At 34.6% G+C, this 22,809-nt stretch overlaps 1 protein-coding gene across 2 annotated transcripts; it reads right to left on the bottom strand.

Moving 5' to 3' along the window:
* Window positions 1-281: 281 nt before the first annotated feature.
* On the bottom strand, window positions 282-21,751 carry chchd6b (coiled-coil-helix-coiled-coil-helix domain containing 6b). Of its 2 annotated transcripts, XM_058780338.1 has the most exons (9): window positions 21,524-21,751; window positions 20,878-20,977; window positions 20,752-20,800; window positions 20,166-20,292; window positions 19,232-19,252; window positions 17,519-17,602; window positions 10,544-10,614; window positions 9,600-9,735; window positions 282-460 (listed from the first exon to the last, which is right to left on the bottom strand). In XM_058780338.1, the coding sequence occupies exons 1-9, from the start codon at window positions 21,605-21,607 to the stop codon at window positions 437-439; spliced, it is 696 nt and encodes a 231-aa protein (XP_058636321.1). In that variant the 5' UTR covers window positions 21,608-21,751; the 3' UTR covers window positions 282-436. The 2 variants fall into 2 exon arrangements, with proteins under 2 accessions (XP_058636321.1, XP_058636322.1); XM_058780339.1 differs by lacking the exon at window positions 19,232-19,252 and having other exon boundaries at window positions 285-460; window positions 21,524-21,750.
* Window positions 21,752-22,809: the final 1,058 nt, after the last annotated feature.

Raw genomic sequence — 22,809 nt, forward strand, 5'->3', positions numbered from 1 at the left:
TTATGTTCCAAAATGCATAAACTCCACTGAAATAATAATGATTTAAAAATGCACAAGCTACACTGAACTATTAGAGATTTATAGGTTAAAAAATGCATAAACTATTGAAATATTAGTGAAAATGCATTTTCTCAGAGCACACGGCAGTGGACAAAGACGATTTTTTGCCTCCATAATGGTTGAGTTTAATCATATTCATCTGTGCGGATCGTCAGAAAACAGAGTTTCAGACTGATGAACACTCTTCACTGTCACTGTTTGGAAAGCTAACAGAGTAACGAGAGACTGAAGAGAGAAACAGACGCTGAAGAGACTTTATTTGCTCACAGTAAATGAAGATCAGCTCAACAAACCAACACAATCCTGATACGCACACACACACACACAAACATCCTCTAATGCGGCTCCTCTTCTTCAGCACCAACCATCATCATCTTCATCCGTGGTTCACCAGCAAGTTCTGCAGAGAATGAACAAAGTCATGTCAACAAGCGCTGATTTCCATAATAAACCTCCTTCATCAATTCCAGCGCTCATGTGTTGCTCACCTTCTCCTGACTTTAGTTTGAGCAGTACACGCTATAGTCACACACACACACACACACACACACACACACACACACACACAATGAACCACAGAAAACTGCAGTGAGCTGAACAAAACTGATGATTATATCATTTCTGCTTTTCCTGTTATTGTCAGAATTCACAGTCATTCCTGATGTTGAAACATGGGCTGCAGTTAAAAAAATAAAAATAATTATAATTATATACATACATACATATATATATTTACAGTGAGGAAAATATGTATTTGAACACCCTGCTATTTTGCAAGTTCTCCCACTTAGAAATCATGGAGGGGTCTGAAATTGTCATCGTAGGTGCATGTCCACTGTGAGAGACATAATCTAAAAAAAAAAATCCAGAAATCAAAATGTATGATTTTTTAACTATTTATTTGTATGATACAGCTGCAAATAAGTATTTGAACACCTGAGAAAATCAATGTTAATATTTGGTACAGTAGCCTTTGTTTGCAATTACAGAGGTCAAACGTTTCCTGTAGTTTTTCAGCAGGTTTGCACACACTGCAGGAGGGATTTTGGCCTCCTCCACACAGATCTTCTCTAGATCAGTCAGGTTTCTGGCCTGTCGCTGAGAAACATGGAGTTTGAGCTCCTCCAAAGATTCTCTATTGGGTTTAGGTCTGGAGACTGGCTAGGCCACGCCAGAACCTTGATATGCTTCTTACAGAGCCACTCCTTGGTTATCCTGGCTGTGTGCTTGGTCATTGTCATGTTGGAAGACCCAGCCTCGACCCATCTTCAATGCTCTAACTGAGGGAAGGAGGTTGTTCCCCAAAATCTCGCAATACATGGCCCCGGTCATCCTCTCCTTAATACAGTGCAGTCGCCCTGTCCCATGTGCAGAAAAACACCCCAAAGCATGATGCTACCACCCCATGCTTCACAGTAGGGATGGTGTTCTTGGGATGGTACTCATCATTCTTCTTCCTCCAAACACGTTTAGTGGAATTATGACCAAAAGTTCTATTTTGGTCTCATCTGACCACATGACTTTCTCCCATGACTCCTCTGGATCATCCAAATGGTCATTGGCAAACTTAAGTCGGGCCTGGACATGTTGCTGGTTTAAGCAGGGGAACCTTCCGTGCCATGTATGATTTCAAACCATGACGTCTTAGTGTATTACCAACAGTAACCTTGGAAACGGTGGTCCCAGCTCTTTTCAGGTCATTGACCAGCTCCTCCCGTGTAGTTCTGGGCTGATTTCTCACCTTTCTTAGGATCATTGAGACCCCACGAGGTGAGATCTTGCATGGAGCCCCAGTCCGAGGGAGATTGACAGTCATGTTTAGCTTCTTCCATTTTCTAATGATTGCTCCAACAGTGGACCTTTTTCACCAAGCTGCTTGGCAATTTCCCGTAGCCCTTTCCAGCCTTGTGGAGGTGTACAATTTTGTCTCTAGTGTCTTTGGACAGCTCTTTGGTCTTGGCCATGTTAGTAGTTGGATTTTTACTGATTGTATGGGGTGGACAGGTGTCTTTATGTAGCTAACGACCTCAAACAGGTGCATCTAATTTAGGATAATAAATGGAATGGAGGTGGACATTTTAAAGGCAGACTAACAGGTCTTTGAGGGTCAGAATTCTAGCTATAGACAGGTGTTCAAATACTTATTTGCAGCTGTATCATACAAATAAATAGTTAAAAAATCATACATTGTGATTTCTGGATTTTGTTTTTTAGATTATGTCTCTCACAGTGGACATGCACCTACGATGACAATTTCAGACCCCTCCATGATTTCTAAGTGGGAGAACTTGCAAAATAGCAGGGTGTTCAAATACTTATTTTCCTCACTGTATAATTTACAGTCAAAAACTGTAAACTGATATTCCCAGAATTCCCTGCCTGACACTCCACATTTGAAAGTATTTTGTTTAAATAATCATGTTTTTTAATAGTTTTTGTTATCAGTTATGTACATTTGGGCTTTATGTTACATCTTCTGTTGTTTAATGAAAGTTTATTGCATTATTTAAGTATCATGTGCGTTACCACGATGGTGTTTTGTGTTTGCATGAATGACTCCGTGCACCTTCTGTATATCAGTATATACTTCTGCTTGTGGCGAAGCTACCTGTGCTGAGCTTTGATTCTTCATGTGGCTTTCTCTTTCACCACCTCTTTTTATTATGGTGGTTGTCAGTATGTTAAAGGTACAAAACAGATTTTAATAGCAGTGTGTGTTGTTGAATTTAGTGGTTTACATTCAAATTTCCCTGTTTGTAAATTATAGTTTTATACTGTAAATGTGTTTACAGTTTTTCTGTATTTTTTACAAAATTATTCTGGCAACCTTTTTTTACAGTGTATATATTGCTTTCTTAATTCAATTTTCAAACATCAAACCATCAAAACTGCAGGGATTCTTTCAAGCTTCTCTTTTGCTGTCAACAGCCAGTTTACAAATTTTGTAAAGATGATCTGGTGCATGTTTTGTCAAACGCACATTAAAGCGAGTCAAACTCAGAGCAGATGCAGAGATGAAGTTCATGTAGTGCAGCATTTACAGAGAACCGAGCCGCAGAAAACACCGGATCATGAGCTGCTCGCGTGTAAACGAACACAGTCCTGCACTTCACTCAGAAACCGATTATGCCTTCGTGACGGAGATCAAACACACAAACACACAGCGAGGAGCGACGCTCTTATCTGACGACCCGAGGAACTTACTGTGACCTGATCCTCAACTTCACTTTTAGAATTGCCCTTACCACAACACACACACACACACACACACACACACACACACACATTTGTTTTTGTGAAAAGTGGGGACATCCCATAGGCTTAATGGTTTTTATACTGTACAAACTGTATTTTCCATCGCCTACACCAACCCTACACCTAAACCCACCACTTACAGGAAACTTTGTGCATTTTTACTTTCTCAACAAACAAAAAAAACAAAACAAAAAAAAAAAAGCGAATTTTGTATGATTTATAAGCCTTTTGATATATGGGGACATGGGGCAATGTCCTCATAAATCACCTTCTCCTTGTAATACCTGTCATACCCATTTCATTATACAAATTTGTGTCCTCAAATGTCACAAAAACACGTGCACACACACACACATGCAAAAATGACATAAAACAAAATACAAAAACCTAAACCCAGCTTTTTATTTTAACTTGTAGTAAAAAAACTGACACAACAAAATTATTAAAACTGAATTAAAAATAAAATAAAAGCAGTGAATAACAATAAAAAACGGATTTAATATATTATCAAAAACTATAATAGTATCTCAATGATACTTAAATAACACGTTAGAGACACATTTTATAAACTTATGTTGTTATATTTTAAGTTATAAATAATTTTTTGAAGCTATTAATAATTACGTTTTAAATTATATTTTTATATTATTAATGTATGTATTAATTATTTGTTTATTTATTTACAAACTGAATTTCTAATTTCACTCAAAGGTAGCGTTTGTTACATTACAGTATTACTTGAATGAATTTAAAGCTATTACATTATCATGAAAATAATGTCATTAATGCAGTATATAAATATTCATGATAAATTAATGCAGTAAACTTTATATATATATATATAAATAAATGACTCCGAGAAAGATGATTTTCACAGTGAGGCTGGAGTTTAACGCTGTGCTTCAGTCTGCTCGAGGTACGACACTGATGTTGGAACAAAGCCGCACATCTTCGATCCTCAGCCGACAGCACAGAGAAACGGCCACAGCTGGAACACAGCGTCCCAATCAAGCCACAGGAGCGTAAAATGAAGATGCCAGCCTGAGCAGAGCAGCGCTGCGGGCATCAGGAACCACTAACCACCTTCCTCCTGTCCTCATCCTCGTCCTGCAGACACCGCTGTAGATTAATGACCCGACCCGCAGATTCATCAATGAGCAGCACACACACACACACACACACACACACACACGCACACACACCTGCGCTGACCGACCAGACGCTTACTTTATTACTGCTGATGGACCATCATTACTGTCCCGCACAGATGATGGGACTCACTCACAGGATATTTAGACACAATACAGGAATAAGAGACACTGGCTCCAAAAACATCAGACAGTATGACGACAGAAATGAGACGAATGAAGATTGGAGTAATGATGCTGAACATTCAGCTTTGTGTCACAGCAATAACATTACATTTTACAATATATTCACACAGATAATATAATAATATTTCACAATATTACAGCATGGTAGTTGCTGCCTTAAAATACGTGGAATAAAATTGGCTGTTCAAGTCCTTTCAACTTAATTTCATATTAAACTGACTTAAAGTATATTATATTTTAAAGTGCCCCTATTGTGGATTTCTGAAAATGAGATTTCATGCAGTGTGTAACACAGCTCCAACTGAATGAAAACATCCCGCAGGGTTTTAAATCTGAAAGTGCACCGTGTATAAAGTTATGAGGTGCGTTCGACGACACAGCGCTGTCCAGATCAATCAAATTCTGACTTGAAGCAGTGCATGCCGGTTCAAAATTTTATCCAACTTGAGACGGCGCCAACGCCGCGAGACTGTCACGTGTGGCATCAAAGCACCGCGAGAGCAGTCAGTCGCCGCAGTTTCTCCAGAGCGACTGCAGGAGTGCTGATGATGACAGCTGTTTCACGATTGGCTAAACTCATCACATGACAACGATGACGTGTTTCGGGTTTGTTCTAACATCTTCAATTCCAATAATGCTCACAAATCTTTGTTTTTTACAACAGTTAATGCTTTTTTAACTGTAGTCGCAATGTTATATTGAGTCACGTTTATCATAAAACACTGATAAAAGCATATATACCACCACTTTATAAGTATTATGTTGAACTTTATTCTTGAACAGATGACGCTGTATTAAGCAGTATATAAAAAGTGTTTTTGAAATGTCTGTGTATTTGACAAATATTGCATTTTATTCTCTCCGTCTGTGATAGAGTATGCAAACACCGTGAGTCACTATCGGGAGCAGAAAGTGTTTGACTTGATGGCTCCGCTTTCAATTCCGCCCCCGACTGTAACCAGCTACTCTCGTTGACCGCCGTCTGTAGCCGTGCTTCAAGTTGAACGCACCTCAAAAGAAAGAGTCGACTCTGAGTCATTGAAACGAGTTGTTTTTAAAATTAATCCCAAGCCACTTCATGTTGACGTCGACATGAAACATTAGCATATTGCCCGCCCACTTGTTGCGCTTGCAGACCCAGGAAAACTTGATTTTCGCGTTGGTCTGAAAGAAAATGCAAATTCATTCTTTGCCACTAGGTGCTGCTTTTGGAGCCGTAAAAATAGGCGTTTCCCCGGTAACGCTGTACACAAAGCAGCACTGCGCTCACAAACACTGCTTTAAATGAAATCGACCAATCAAAGCAGATTATAGTGTCACGCAAAGGAGGGGTTTGGAAAAATGAATCGTTAAGCGAATCGTTTGGGAGCAAATAAGGTAAAAATAAATGCATATTATAAGAAAATGAAAGTGGTTTTTGATAGTGCATGCATGTCAACCAAAATATGAAACTTTCATAACCCATAACAGGGGCACTTTAAGTCAGTAAAATAAATGACATAAATTAAGTTGAACCTTGTATAATGTGACAATGAAGTTGAAATTGGTTCAATTATTTTGATTAAGTTAAAGTAATGGGGGAAAAAAAACATGTTGCCATGACTTATTGATCTTTTATTTATTTATTTATTTTTACTGTATGTTTGATCCTGGTGGGCAGAAGAGATATACAAATATATATACATATATATATATATATATATATATATATATATATATATATATAAAAGAGACTATACATAATTTAAGAAATAATAAAATTCGTTAATCAAATAAAATGTGATTTGTAAAATATTTAAGTAATATTTATTCATTGCATTGATTTATTGCATTTCCAACTACATTGTGACATAGTAATTGTCACATAAAATTTCTTATATATATATATATATATATTCCCCTGACAAAAGGTCTGTTGTTGGGTTTGAAAAACTTCATTTTCTTCTTCAAGTATGTCTTTTAACTACTGTTTTGTCTTAAGTTGAAAAGAGACACTTGAATGACAGAGAATGAGACTGTTTCGACACACTATTTTTTCGTCTAAATACTGTAAAGCTGATGTAAAGCCACCCAGCTTTATATCAAGCTGATGTAAAGCTGCTTTGACACAATTTGCATTGTTAAAAGCGCTGTACAAATAATAGTGACTTGACTTGACACTTGATGAAACAACATTCAGATATTCTGGAATAAAGAATAAGAAAGAGTGCAAACAGGAAGTGGCAGACAGGAAGAGGTGGCACAGACTAGAAAAGATGGTGAATGACAGAATGACAACAAAGACTCTCGATTCATGTGGCATTTCTCTTCCGGTACAGTCTGTGTGTCTGACGGCAATCAATAGGAAATTTCCAGAACGAGACGTTCATGTGCCATATTTAGCTTCGGATGTCAGCGGGTTCAGCGTGAAAGCCTTACAAATATGAAGGTCAGAGGACGTCTACTGTCTGCTCAGAGATATGAGCGCGATACTGCGACCATCTCAGTTCTGGAGCAAACAATGGCTGTCAGCTTCATCATCTGAATCAATCACACAGCTGCAGGACGCCACATGAGAAATGTCAGACGCTTTCATGATCTCAGGATCGTCCTGACACGCGTTTCCTTCATTATCAGCGCTCTTTCAATCACCCAGCGCAGCGAGACCTCTAACGCTAACGGGGCTGTTTCAAGCTGATCTGCTCCGTCTTCTGAAGCGTCTATCACCCTGAACCTGATATGACAATCTTAAACAGCTGGACACATCCGGATGTGAAAGTGATCTCTTGTTTGAGGCAGAATATCATATGAGCTTGTGTGGTTTTACCACAGTCTGACACGATGTTGATTTTTTAATTTTCTGAAGTAAAAAAAACAATGTTAACATGTTTTGGGGGATGTTGATAAGGTCTTCTGAGCTTTCACTAGTGTGTCTCTTTCTGTCTGCTGTGAAAAGTCTCTGGCTCGAGTCTGTGGAAGCCCATGTCTAACACATAAGAACAAGAAATCCAGCTTTGGAAAATAATGACATAAAAAGTCAAAATTATGAGATACTGAGTCATAACGAGATAAATCATAATTATAAAATACAGTAAATCATAATTATGAGATAGAATCTTAGTTAAGACTATTACGTAAATGTTTGAAATTATAAAATGAAGCCAAAAATATGAGATTATAAAATAATTATGATTTTGTTTGTCAAAATTGATCGATACAAAGTCATAATGAGACAAATGTCCAAACGAGATAGCAAGTCATAATATTGTCATAAATCATAAGCTGACATTATGAGACAAAAACTCATTATGAGATAAAACTTGAAATTAATAAATATAATTGTGAGATAAAAAGTTGATATTATGAAATCAAAATTATGAGATAAAAGGCCAAATTTGAGATAAAAGTATCTCAATTTTATCAAAATTTAATTTAAGTCATAATTATGATAAACGGTCCAAATTGAGATAAATAAATGAGAAAAACACAACTTGAAATAATGAGATAAAAAGCCATGATTATGACAAAAAGTCAAATTATGACAATTTGTTACCATAATTTTAGCTAAAAAGTATAAATAAGATGAAAAGCCATGATTATGGCAAGAAAGTTGAAATAATGAGATAAAAAGCCATAATTATGACAAAAAGGCAAATTTGGACAATTATGAGATACTAAGCCATAATGAGATGTCGTAATTATGAGATAAAAAATAAATTCTGAGATAAAGTGTTGAAATACAAATAATTGAGATTTTAAAAAAGGCTAATTATGACAAAGTCAAAATTATGATATAAAAAGTAGAGGATTTTTTTGGTAATTGAGACATGCCATAATTATGACTGTCATAATTTCAACTTTTTATGCCATAATTATTTTTTATTTCATGATTTGGACTTATGTCGGTTTTCTCAAAACAAGCCAAAAAAATGAAGTAGTAGTTTTTTTTAAATACTAAACTAATGACAAAGAGACAGCTATATATCAGCTAAAGCAGAGTATGCCGGTGATATGGAGAGCTCCGCTCAGTCTTTAGCTGTAGACCATTCTTTCTAATGTAAATGTCTTTCATTAGCACTGTGTTTCACTTCAGTAGCAGTGTGGCAGTTTGCCCGCTCTAGTTGGCATACGGCCACTGCGCCAGATTCACACACACACACACACACACACACACACACACACACACACACACACACACAGAAATCATCTCTAATAAAAGCTGTTGTAATCTGACTGTGTGTGTGAGATGCATGAATGATCCAGTATTAAAATGAGTCTGGTAGAAGCTCTGCTCATTCACACACACTCATCAGACGAGACACACAGCAGTGGACGCTGCTTCTTATTTCCTGCAGAGAAAATTACTCTGGCATGTTTTAAAATGAACTAGCTCTTCGTTACACAATGGAGAGAAATATGAATAAAATATCACTATCGGCCAGTATTATCATGTTGTTTTATTATCAGCAATGGTCTGATTAGACTCAAATTGCAATATCATCAGGTCGGGTTTCTTACATTTCAAACAGTAAACTCTTTTCTATGTAAAAAGTACAAAATAGCCATCCATCTTTTCAACTATACATTACAATTGTTATCACCACACCTGTTAATGTTAACTAAAACTACCAAAAATCATTTTTGGTGATTAAAATAAATCAGAAATAAAAATAATATATATATATATATATATATATATATATATATATATTAATAATAATAATATATTAAAAATCTTAGAAATGTTGCCTTAGCAATCTGAAATAATAACAGAAGTATAAAAAAAAGTATTAAAAATGATAAAAGCAAATTAATTTAAAAGTAAATTAATAAATTCAGAATATTAATAAACACTATAATAGTACATACTGCACCATCCGCGTTTATTTTTTACCAATTAAAGACTGGTTGACTGTGCATGGTCCCTTTAATGCTATATACAGTAAGAATAATAATAATATTTTGTAATACCTTCTTGGAGGTGTTGATGCAGCTGATGTAGTCTTTGGCCAGCTGTGAGCAGTGCAGCGTCTGCTGTGGGTTCAGTCTGTAGCAGCTCAACACCTGCGACTGCAGCTCAGGGCAGACGGGACTCACACGACGAGGCCTGAGCGTCACAGACACACAGACAGAGGCTTCATCAACAGTTACACTGACTACAATCAACACATTCACATAAAAAACTGTTTCATGCCACTCAATCACTCAATCGCCTTCAAACTGTGAAAACACCAGCTCAAGAACACAATACAGATCACAGGTGCAAAGACTGATAGACACTAAACTAAGAACCAGACTAGAGGGAAACTAAAAAACTAAAAATAGTCAGTCCTGCCACCTAGTGGCCTACAGAAATACTGCAGAGGAATTTGCATGATTTTGTCTCTTTCTCACAAAAAGTAAGACAAAGAGAGCATGAAGGTCCTTCAGAGATGAAGTCTGGCATTGATATCGAGTAGACATGTCTGTGACTCGACAAAGACACAGCTTTCTGATCTTTTACATAAAAAAATGAGTCATTAAAGGTTCAAATGTTATCTTAGTAAATTAAGTCAAACCAAGGTTATAATAGTTCAAATGAAAACTAAAATACAATAAATAAAACGTTTTCTTATTTTTACTTTTTAAATACTAATTTATACTATAAATATGAATATCATTTATTTTTTAAATGTACTGAAGTAACTAAATCGAAAACTAAAATAATAAAAATTATATAGACTAATAAAATACTAAAACAATTAATAAACCTACAAAAAAACGAATACAAATAACAAAAACACATAACAAAATTACTAAAAATTTAACTACATTTAAAACAAAAATGTAAAATATGAAAATAATAAATTAAATTTGAAATTTTTAAAAACTATAGTATGATAGTGAAATAAGGCCCGTGTCATTTCTGTACTCACTTAACGGTGGCCTCTGCTTTAAGCACCTCCTGCTCGTACATGTGTGCAGTCTGCTGATAGTATTCAGTGTTCTGCAGAAACAGACACAAAGAGTCTGACTTCATTCACGTTAAGCTGCATTCATTCATAAAATACACAATGAAATAATGTATTTGTTTTCCTGCAGACTCTCCATTTACAACAAGCACATGTTTACAGTCCCAAACGGACGCATTTTCTGCCACATTTATCATGAAAATTCAAAGGAGAGGGGAAAAAGATATCATAATTCATTCTTGCTTTGCTTTGGTTCAATAATGATTTTTTTTCTCCATCTCCTGCTTCTGTTACCTTCTCTAAACCAATCCCACAATGCAATAAACGCTCAGAAATGTGTGTGGAGGAACTCTTCAGCATCCTCACAGGTTCAATTAAAGCAGTGCCATTATTTTCTAGCTCTGTCAGCACATCTCTCAGCCCGCGGACACCGAGTGAGACGTCGTAACGTTTTATTTGGTGAGTTTTATGGGATTTACACGACAATTACCACAATTACAAAACACAGCAGTGCAGAACATTACCCTCACAGCTTCACATTCATGAGACACCATCACATCTCACTCAATGCATCTGCCTCAGATAAACTTTTACCAGAGAAATGATCTGCTACTCACAACTGATCAAATAATACTAGTATGATGGATCTCAGGATTTGCTTGCTTTTCTTAAATAAACACGGCTGATATAAACTAACATTCACAACGCAAAACTGCATTAGTTTTAATTGAAACTAAACTGCTTCTGAATGAACCATTTTGCAATGTTGTCAGAGTTAACTAAAACTACTGGAACTACTTGAAATAAAGCTGAAAATAAAATATTAATATTAGATGAAAAACTTAAAGCTAAAAAACTGAAGTACTAAAATGACTAAAAACTGAAATAAAAATACATTAATTCTGTAGAAATATTATTAAAAATAACAAAACAAAACAAAATTACTAAAACGAAAACTGAAAATATAAAAATAAAAACTGATTCAAAGACATTAATTAACAGTATCTAAATAATACTAAACTATCACTTCTCAGAAATTAAGTCTCAAACCAGGGTTGTTAAAAATTAAAAATTACTTTTGTTATTTGAAACAGAATAAACGTTAACTGAAATTAAATAAAATATAAAATTATAAATGTTATTTTATTTTTACTTTATTTCAGCTAGCTGTCAAGGCAAAGTTTAATTTTTTTTTTTTATTAGATGTACGAAAAAAATATATAAATATTAGAGAAAACATGATAAAAATGATAAAAACACCCAACAAAATTGACTGCACTGAATTGAAAAAAAATTAATAATAATAATATATATATATATATATATATATATATATATATATATATATATATATATATATATATATATATATATATATATATATATATATATATATAAAAAACTGAAAATAGAACTATAAAAAAAATATAAAAATAAGAACTAATTCAAAATATTAATCAATAGTGTTCAAATAGCACTTAACAGTTCAGAAATTACTATGGGAGAAGTCATCTTAAAGGTACAGTCTCAAAAAGATTTAATACTTAGGGGTGAAAATAGTCATGAAAACCTAAATTATGACTGTTTTGGTATAAGAAACCTTGACTGACATTATAAATGGACTTCAGGGAAATAAATCAATGTTGCAGAAGTGTGAAATATGGCCTGTTGAGTTTTATCGGTGCAATATCTGCTCGTTCCTTCAGCTCTGAGCTGTTAAATCCAGCAAGACACAAAAACAATACCCTGAAAGTGATTATAATCTATCAGTGTAATTACCATCTCACAGTCTGTATCATCACGCAGCTGGAGTAATTAGACTCCGTTATCTTATTAAATCTACAATTACCCGATGCAAGAGTTAGAGAGAAATAAGAGGGACAAAAAAAGCATCAGAAATGTGAGTGATTATTACCAGAACTGTGACTTCGTGAACTCTCTCTTTAAGGAGTTTGTTCAAATCACTAACTAGTAATAATGAATGTCTTATCAAACACCTCTAATAAGAGACGTGAGGTTTCACAGTTTGCTGCCGCTGAGATCCCATGATTCCTCCCTCAGAGAAGTAAGAGTCTAATGGGATAAACAGCAAATAAGTAAAGCTCAGATAATGTCGTAGAGATAACGCTTTCTCTCGCAATCGCTCCATCTTTTGATTCTCGGCTCGTTCTATCGTTTCTCGCTTCATTAATACCTGATTCTCAGCTCTACTGAAGCGTCTCTGGATGTTTTCATCTCTGTCTTTCTGCTCTGATCTGTTTTTGTGTGTGAGGCATTACCTCAGTAAAAGTGAAGAGTGCTCACATCTGTATATTGTTTATGTCTCTTTGATGAAATACACTGACAGCACAGCTGGAGCAGATGTGTTGTATGTGTTCGGGTGGGAACGTGTCATTTAACAAACACATGCATAAACTCTCTCAAATTCATTTAAAGGTGGAACAGAACAAAAACCATGTTGTGAAAGTCGTTTACCGTGCTTGTTAAAGTTTCAGTGTTGATTTAGAGGTATTTTGTTAAGCTTTTTACAACCATTTAGCATCGTTTCATTAACATTCATTTACATTTTTTCAATGTTTTTTCAGCAGTGAAACAACACATGACATTATTTCATGCACATTTCAGCGTTGAAGGTCGGTCATACACCAGCTGGGCTTAAATACGCCGCCAACTCGCCTGTCAATCAACCACTGAAAAATTATATTTATATTGCTTTAAAAACGTTTAAAGTGAAATGCATGGAAGCCTGTTTCTGCCACTGAATAAACAATGACTTTTTATCTCACAATTCTGACTATTTTTCTATTTTTTTAATCACAATTGAGTTGATATCTCACAATTCTGACTTCTTTTCTCAGAATTGTGAGATATATACTTGCAATTGCGAGTTATAAAGTCCAATTGAGATGAATTCATTTCCTTACAATTGCATGTTTGTGTCTCGCAATTCTGACTTTGTAACTTGCAAATGCGAATTACTATCATGCAATCCCACAAATCTTACTTTTTTCTCTGTAATTGCGAGTTTCTATCTCACAATTGGGACATTTTACTCAGAATTATATTTCTCACACTTACAATTTTGAGTTTACATCTCACAATTTTGACTTTTTTTTTTAGTTTACATGTCACAAAAAATAAAAAGGTAAATGCAACTTTTTATCTTACCTTTTAACTCTTTGCAAGTTTATATCTAAGTTTCAATTCTAAGTTTATACTAAGAAAAAAGTCTGACTTGTGAGACATAAACTCACAATTGAAATGAAATGTCCGGTGGTGAGTGGTGCTAAAAGATTAATGCTCTATTGCATTTGAAAATAATGTATCGCCTACACTAAACCTGACAGTGTTAAGAGCAAATGAAAGAAAAACACACTTACTAAAGCAATCATGCCATTTAATCATGCTTCTACAAGTCTTTGAGCTCTTTTAATTTGACTCGTGTTTCACAGGATCTCGTACCCGATCACATTGCATTGCAAACACAATGATGTACCAGGTGCGCTACCGAGCAAGCTTACTGCATCAGAAAAGCCATACATATGGTGCGGGTTATGTGATGCAAACATCAAAATATATTAGTTTACAAATCATGCATCATGGTAAAAGTGTTTTGAGGTTATAACATAGAGTTGTGCATGCAACCACGCAAAAATAAGTCTTTACTAATGGAAAATCTGCCTCTGTATTCATGATTCCTGTTACAAAGGAATACAATTCATAGGTGTTTTACTGCCTCTATAGGGTTGATTTCAGCAGGAAACTGCAGTGAATTGTATCTACAGGAACAATTGGTGTAGAAACAACAAAACTCTGAAATTGCTAGTAAATTTCATAATTAGCTACAAAGAAACAGCAAGGAACACATTAATTAAATTAACATGAAATCTTGAAGCAGAAACACTGAAAAAGTATTTTCTTGTAAAACGTACTGATAATCTGTAATATTCACAACTTTGAAAAAAAAAGGTTTTTACAGTGTCTTTTACTTCGTTTGTTACATGCAGCATTAGAGGAAAATAACAGAAAATAAGTAAAGGACACATTTAATGTGATGTAGATTTGTGTATTCTGACTGTATGAACAATAATGAAGAAGAATGAAGGAAATTCCACCTGTATGTCTAATTAAATTCTTTTAGATTGGAGCAGATATCAGTCTGATCGGCCGTCAGAGATTCATCTGATAACACGAGCAGCTGAGTCTGATTTATTCTTGCAAAAGCTTGACAGAGTGTAAAGCAAAAACCCTTTTTAAGATGAGGGACATGAATATTACATTACAGTGTGAAGAGTGAAGATAGACATGCAGAAGAGAAAGCCAGTGGGATCAGGATCTTTGTTCCTCTGTGTGTGTGTGTGTGTGTGTGTGTGTGAGTGATGCCTTTGTGTCACGCTCTGGATTCCTCTCTGAGAGCTTAACCAAAGCGTTTCAGATTAGTGTGTGTAGGCTGAATCTTAAAAATGTCATTTAAAGCATCACACACACAGACTGCAGCAGTATAAAGCACACATGGCAGACGAGAGCCGATTAAAGGTCTCACCTCAATAGAGCAGGAGACAGAGAAAGAGAAAAGATTCAGGGATGGAGGAGTGTGTGTTTGTGTAAGCAGAGCATCACATCCACTGTGTGTGCGTGTGTGTTTAAAACTAGTGTGCACAGGCATCACCAAATGAAATTGCACAAATAATGACTGTTTTCAGACAGGTTTCCTTGTACACTTCTTTGTCTGCCATGGGTTGGACAAACAGAGAATCCTGCCTCAAATTCAGAATTTGCCAATTAAGTTTTTTTTTTTGGCTCATGTTTCATGCTAAAATCAACAAGAAAACAGATTTTGCAAAAAGAAACGAAACCTGTTTTTAGAACCATTAAGATGATTTTTTTGAAATGTTAAATTATTTTTTTACGATTAATATAATAATAATTACGATCAATATAATATATTATAATAATATAATATTTTTTATTTATTATTAATTTTTGCATTTTTGTGGGTCATTAAAATTGTCATAATACAGAAACTCTTATCTTATTGTTATCTTCTGAATTGTTTTCTTAATATAATATAATACAATATAATATAATACTTTTTACTTACTAGTTTATTTACTTAATTTTGAGGTGAAATATGACTGGGCATGTTTTCATGAATGTTTGGGGGTCTTTAAAATTTCACAAAAGTATTGTAACAATGCAAAAAAAATGTAATGTCTTAATGTTCATAAAAGCAGGCTTATATAATATAATATAATATTTTTCATTTATTTAACTTTTAGGTAAAATATGATTTTTGTGTGTGTGTTTTATGCAATGAGATGAAGAGAATATATTGAGTGTCTTTCTGCTCAAATTATGAAAGCACTACAGAGCAGTGTGTATTTGTGTGTAATTATTGTTTAGAGACACACACACAGCTAAAGCGTAACTAAGTCTGTTTATTCTGAGCGAGAGCAGCTGTACAGACACTGTACTGCACAAACCGCATGAATAATGATCCATCTACAGCCTCAGCTCTACTTCAGATATAATGAGCTAATATGAAATATGTTTGAGAAGCTGATGTCCTGTTTTGTGACACACAGTATACTGCATCTAACACAACATTTTGCTCATTTCAATTTTTATGCTTAAAATTACCTAAAAGATCACATATTATTTATACTTTGTCACAACATGGCTCATTTAAGTTTAAAATAAACGTGTGAAGACAAAAATGATGATTAAAAATAGTGCAAAATTCCACTTAAAGCACTTGACTTATACACTTTCCTTTGTACAGTAATATTTAACTTCAAATCTAGATGTTAATCTGAAAAACAGCTCATGAACATGTTATGCACCAACTTCTGTTCACATAGGTTTGTATTCACAGGAATTTTGATCGTTTTACAGTTCATTTTATTTCTAAACTTTACACAACTTTATTGTGGCGTTGATATCCCAAGGTTCAAAGGTTGCATTCCCATAGGACTTTGTCTTGAACATTCGAACGTTTGCAACCTTTGAACATACAACCTCTTGACTGTAGCTCAACCAGTAGGTCAAGGGTTCGATTCCCAGGGAATGCAATGTAAATCGCTTCGGATAAAAACGTCTGCCAAACGCATAAACGTAAATGTAAAATATACAACTGTGCGATGCCTTGTTTGCTCAGACAGTTCAAAATAAATATAGTTAATTTGAATAAAGTTGTATAAAGTTTAAAAATAAAATAAACAGCACCAGTCTGACTTCTGTAAGATCATATTTTAACATTTCTTTTGATGTGAAGTAAATATATTCTTAGTTTTTATAATTTTATTTGAGTTCTCAAAAAATTCATTTATTTTTCTGTTGCAGTGATGAAACGGTTTGTGTTCTGCTGCACATCAACTAAACACAAGCTGAAACTCTCTCGCTTTCATTCCTCAGGCGGTTAATAAATGATCTAAAACAACTTTCAAAAGCATAAAATCACACATTTGGATTCCACCCACAGTTCATCTCTCCGTATCGGTCACACACACATTAAAGTGGCGTATCGCTCATCAGAAGAAGCATAAAGGATGTTGATACGCGACACGAGAGCGCCGCGGTTCAGATGAAGCCACATAATCATCCTGACCTCAACGTTATCGCATTTATGCAAACAGATGTATTTATAAATGCACACACCAACTATATTTAATACGACTGTGAGCACATCAGAGAAAACAAACTATCTTCAGCCTGAAGCATTTACAGTAAGATCACAGACGAGACGGTCTGTAGAGACGTGGCAGTGATGTGCGTTTGTACTTCTGAAGGCCACATTTTGTAAATATCCTCACAAATATAATAAAACCTGTTAAAACTGACATGTTTTATTTCTAGCAATGAAAAAAGGTTCATAAATGGGCCAAATTCAGGCTTCAAATCTAAAAATGGTTTGTGAGGAAGTGTTTGTGCATCACACACCTTCTTCTCCATCAGATGTAGTTGCTCCTTGTAAAACTGTTCCAGATGTTTCAGTTCATTTTCTTTCTTCTTCAGCTGTCGGGCCTGACAGAGACACAGAATAACCTGCTCAACATCATCTGTTCATTTGCAATTCAACAAAATGATGGCTTTCAAACGTGGTAGATGTTCGACTGCAGCAGAGAGGAGCAGCACACGATGAAGATCTGATGTCTTCTGATGTACCTGATATATGATGCAAACTGGGAGTTTAAGCAGCCATCCACAACAGAAAGAGCGCAGCAGCATGCAAGAGGACAGAAACACCTTCATATCATCACCAACTCACTGAATAATGCTGAGATTAGCCAGGGAGAAATGAGCTTTCTGTGATGACAGACTTAACACTGACATGAAGGACAATAACACAAACTAAGTATGATGGGACGGCATGAAAAGACACACTTCAGATGCATGTATCAGACGATACACATTCAGTCAGCATTTGTGTGCATTTTGTCACATCAGTAACACAAATATAATTGGAGAAATAAATATGACTACAAGCATTTGGAAGACTTACAGTAGCAAAACACACACACACACAATGATAAATGAAGATTTCATTCATTCACATGATGTGTGATTATATGGCTAGCAGCTTTAAAGTTAACATGACAATTGTTTTTTTTTTTTATCATCTTCCTCAAAATGTAAAAAATTGCTCAATTACTTCTGGAGCAACATTTGTGACCCTGGATGTCAATTTTTCAAAACTGAGATTTATACATAATCTGAAAGCTGAATAAATAAGCTTCCCATTGATGTATGGTTTGTTAGGATCGGACAATATTTGGCAGAGATACAACTATTTGAAAATCTGGAATCTGAGGGTGCAAAAAAATCTAAATATTGAGAAAATCGCCTTTAAAGTTGTCCAAATGAAGTTCTTAGCAATGCATATTACTAATCAAGAATTAAGTTTTGATATATTCACGGTAGGAAATTTACAAAATATCTTCATGGAACATGATCTTTACTTAATATCCTAATGATTTCTGGCATAAAAGAACAATTGATAATTTTGACCCATACAATGTATTTTTGGCTATTGCTACAAATATACCCCAGCGACTTAAGACTGGTTTTGTGGTCCAGGGTCACATTTGACAATGTTGTTACTGTTAACTTAAACTATTAAAAATGTTCTTGGTAAATGAAATAAAATAAAATATAAATATTAATTGAAAAACCTAAACTTAAATGAAAATTAGAAATGTTGCAATAAGTTTGAGTTGAAATACTAACATTTCTAAAACAAAAATTAAAGCCAGAAAGAAAAATACAAAACAATTCAAGCTAAATTACTTAAACTTGAACAAAATTATTAAAAACATAATAAAAATATTAGTAAAACTATAATTGTATAAAATACTCAAATAAGTGCATCAATCGCACTTATTGTAATCAGTTAGTTTTAATCAGTCATTATAGAGACACTTTTCACCATCCAATCAGTTCATCGCGTATAAAATCAAGTCCCAGTGACACTTTCTTGTTAAATATTGTCATCCTCTAGTAACATGGGTTGTGAACAGTTTCATGTTGACTTTAAAAAGGCTCTGATGAAGAGACTGACTGTATCTGTTGTCTTATTCACACACAGCACAAAGCAACGACACATAAAAACTACAATAAAACTCAGATTCACAGCAAACGACTGCTGCTTCTTACCCGAACACTCAACTCATCCGGCTGAGAAACGACAGAAATGATGAGGAAACATTACAGCCCATGAACCTCAGTCAGAGCAGGAAAGAAAGACAGAAAGACAGATGCACTGAATTTAATTTCTGCCTATTTTAATTTAAGTTTTTAATGACTGCACCAAATCAATGTCTCTGTTTCTGTAGGGAATCCCACGCTTCTTACAGTGGTTTGCTGTTCTTTTACACTCGTTTAGTGTTTATAGTAATTAATGAACTGGGTATTAACACACGTCTGTGCATCTAAATGAGCCGGAATATACATGTTGATCGTAATCAGAAACACATCAGCTGAGAGGGAAAAATGAACTGAGAGAGAGAGAGAGCGTGCAAAATAAAAGATTGCAATCGTGAGCACTAAAAGATTTACATGCAAAACAGGGTAATTATAATTAACAATGAAGCTGGTTATTATAAATTACACTCTGTAATTAAACGAGGAGCATCACCTCAAACAGCAACATTACATCAAACACTCCTGCTGCCATCTACTGCTGAAAAACACTCATTAATACTGCTGCTTTTCAAATAGATGCAGGAACATCTGAATTACATGTGTCTGCGTGACTTAAACATCACTTAAATTAAAGATATATTTGAATTAAACACTGAAGCATGCAAATGTGAGGTCAGAGGACTGCGAAGTCAACTGATCAGAAAGATAGATGCCTCATCATCATGAAAAATATTTGAGAAAACAAACAAAAATCTGTGAGAGTTATTGCTTGAAAGTTCTTCATTATTAATATATTCTTTTATAAAATGAGGAATCATGTTTTCAAAGTAAGGCATGTTAAAATGCATACTGCATGTATGTCAGAGAAGGACAGACAGTGTCAGGATAATGAAAGCAGAAGAGAAACGAGAGAAAGCGTGTGTGTGTGTGTGTGTGTGTTTCTCACCAGATTGTGTGTTTTGTCGAGTTCCTGCCGTGTCTTTGCTGTCACTATATCGTCTCTCGCCATCTCTCTCTCTCTACGGCTGATCCGGGCCAACTCTTCCTGGACCAGAGCCTGCTCACGCTCGAACCTACAGCCAGCGCACACACACACACACACACACACACATCAGCTACAGGGACAGACAGACACTAATTGCATGACCATTAAACAACATTAAAAAACTGGTCATGTTGACTGAGCCAACTAGCCTTGATTGTAGTGAACGTGGCTCACAATTCTTTGTTTATCATTATAATGCATAATAATCGCAATAAATAAATATTTTATTCTATTTAAAAACTGCCAAATATTTATGCATCATAGTAGCATTAGACGTAATGCTTTTTCCAAGGTTATTATCATTAATTAAAACTAAAGCTATTAAAAAAGACAAAAACACATAACAAAAAGTAAAAAAAAATTTAAATTGAAAAACAAAAAACAAAAAGTTTTACAACAAAATCTACTGAATTTTAACAGAGTTGCAGTAGTTATTATGTCAGAGAATGTCTTCAGAAATACTGATGAAACTATATAACACACTAACCGTCTTCTGACCTCGTCCTGTGTCTCTGAAGCAGATGGTCTGGACGGCCCTGAAATATCAGCATAACACAGTCAAATATGAGATATAAACGAGTGCTGCTGAAGAGAGGAGCACAAGCGGTCGTACCTGGTTCAGGTTTGGCACTCTCTGCTTTGGGTGATGATGATGATGATGATGATGATGATGATCCAGCCTCCCGCATCCGCTGAAGAACATCACCAGACAACTGACAGCACAGATACACTCGCATTAAAATAACATCAACTGAGTTATGATTCCCTTTTTCAGGGGCATATCTGGGTATATAAATTCAGACAAATGACCAAAAACAAACAAAATAAATTATTAAACCAAATAAACATACAGCTCTCAAAATAAAATAAAAAATTAAATTAAATAACACAGCTCTCACTGTTCACAGATCAGATTGAACTGTTTTGTGTCGTTGACCTTGAGTGAGAGCAGATAAAATTACTGTGCAGGTTTATATTTCACAGCACATTAGATCCCAGCAAACAAGCCATGAGGATAAACATGAGAACAATGCTTTAAAAGAGCAGATTTCATCATTATATCACATACGAATCAATGAAACCAGTGAAAAACTGATACTTTCATTTTCTCAGAGCCGCTAAAGTTCAACAGAGGTACAGTTACAACAGGCTTCTGTTCATAAAAGCACAATTACAACAGAATATGCCACTACAGTAGCATCACACAGGACATGATTATTATTCTGTATTTGAAGTGCAGATGTTGTGGTGTCCGTCACCTTTACTCCGTGTATGACCGTGACATTGTCCTGCTCATCGAGTCCGTAAGACACAGATCTGCTCCTGCTGTCCGCGGCCCCCATCAGCGCAAAAACACCCCAAACACTCCAACAAGACAAATTAAATCACCCCGATTCACTTCAGGGTCACTGTGTCCCGCTACATGCGGATAAAATCATAAAACATCCACGCGTCACGTGACACGCGAAATGCACAGTGGGAAATGTAGTTCTATTCACCACACTGACGTTACATGGAGTTCGCGGGATAATTTCTTTTTTAAATATTTCTTTTTTTATATGTTTTAATTGTTTGTTTGCTTGCTTAATTTGAGTTCTTATATTGAAAACAAACTTTTTTTGTAGTGAGATATTACAAAATATAAATTGACAAATGCACTTTATTTGACTATTTTATTATTTTTAAGGTAAATTTTAATTTTAAAGGTAGTTTTATATATATATAAATAGTAATTCTAATATTTCATTTATTTTGCCTTTTCTTTTCATTCATTCACATGTGATTATATGGCTAGCGGCTTTAAAGTCAACATGAAACAAAATAGCTTGTTACGCCTCCGGAACAACTTCAACAATCTGATACAGTGTTGTCAAATAAAACTTAAAAAACTGTTTTTGGTCACTGAAATAAAATATAAATATAAAAAACCTAAATGTAAACTTAAAAACTTATTGCAACACATCTAATTTTGATTTAAGTTGAAGTACTAAAATTACTAAAACTGAAACAAAAATATATTAATAAATAAATATATATATAAATAAATATTTTTTAAAAAGCACATAAAGTTAATAAAGCTAGCATGAAAATGAAAAATAAAAGCTAATTTAAAATATAAATAAATACTATCAGTCCCTCTTTTCCACCATCCAATCTGTTCATCATGTATAAAATCAAGTCCCAATGGCATTTTTGTTGTTGAATATTGTTTTTCAATCTAGTATTTTTTTTTTTTTTTTTTATGTTTTTATTACATTTGAATTAAATGGTCGGCACGTAGTGATACTATTTTATTTATTTACTTTGCCTTTTCTTTTTCTCTTATTGTTTTTTTTAAATCTATTTTATCTATTCAGATTTTATGTTTTTAGTTCTTACAGGTGTTAACAATTTATTTATCTAGACTTTTCAAATATAAAAGAAAGCGTTCTTTTAGTGAATAAATGTAAATTATTCACATCCGGTGACGTCGAGAGTTCCGGCTTGTGAAAATCACTTCACTCACGTCACTGCAAGTGTGTTCCAAAATAAAAGTCCTCGGTTG

Source organism: Onychostoma macrolepis, chromosome 06, assembly GCF_012432095.1.
Source record: "Onychostoma macrolepis isolate SWU-2019 chromosome 06, ASM1243209v1, whole genome shotgun sequence".
Classification (NCBI taxonomy): domain Eukaryota; kingdom Metazoa; phylum Chordata; class Actinopteri; order Cypriniformes; family Cyprinidae; genus Onychostoma; species Onychostoma macrolepis.

What these genes read in the sequence shown, in the direction of transcription:
- chchd6b (XM_058780338.1), bottom strand. Translation starts at nt 21,607, where the DNA reads ATGGGGGCCGCGGACAGCAGGAGCAGATCTGTGTCTTACGGACTCGAT. An exon ending in GAGTGCCAAACCTGAACCAG is followed by an intron (nt 20,801 to 20,877) that starts GTACGACCGCTT and finishes CTGATATTTCAG; the next exon opens with GGCCGTCCAGACCATCTGCT. An exon ending in CAGGACGAGGTCAGAAGACG is followed by an intron (nt 20,293 to 20,751) that starts GTTAGTGTGTTA and finishes CGCTGGCTGTAG; the next exon opens with GTTCGAGCGTGAGCAGGCTC.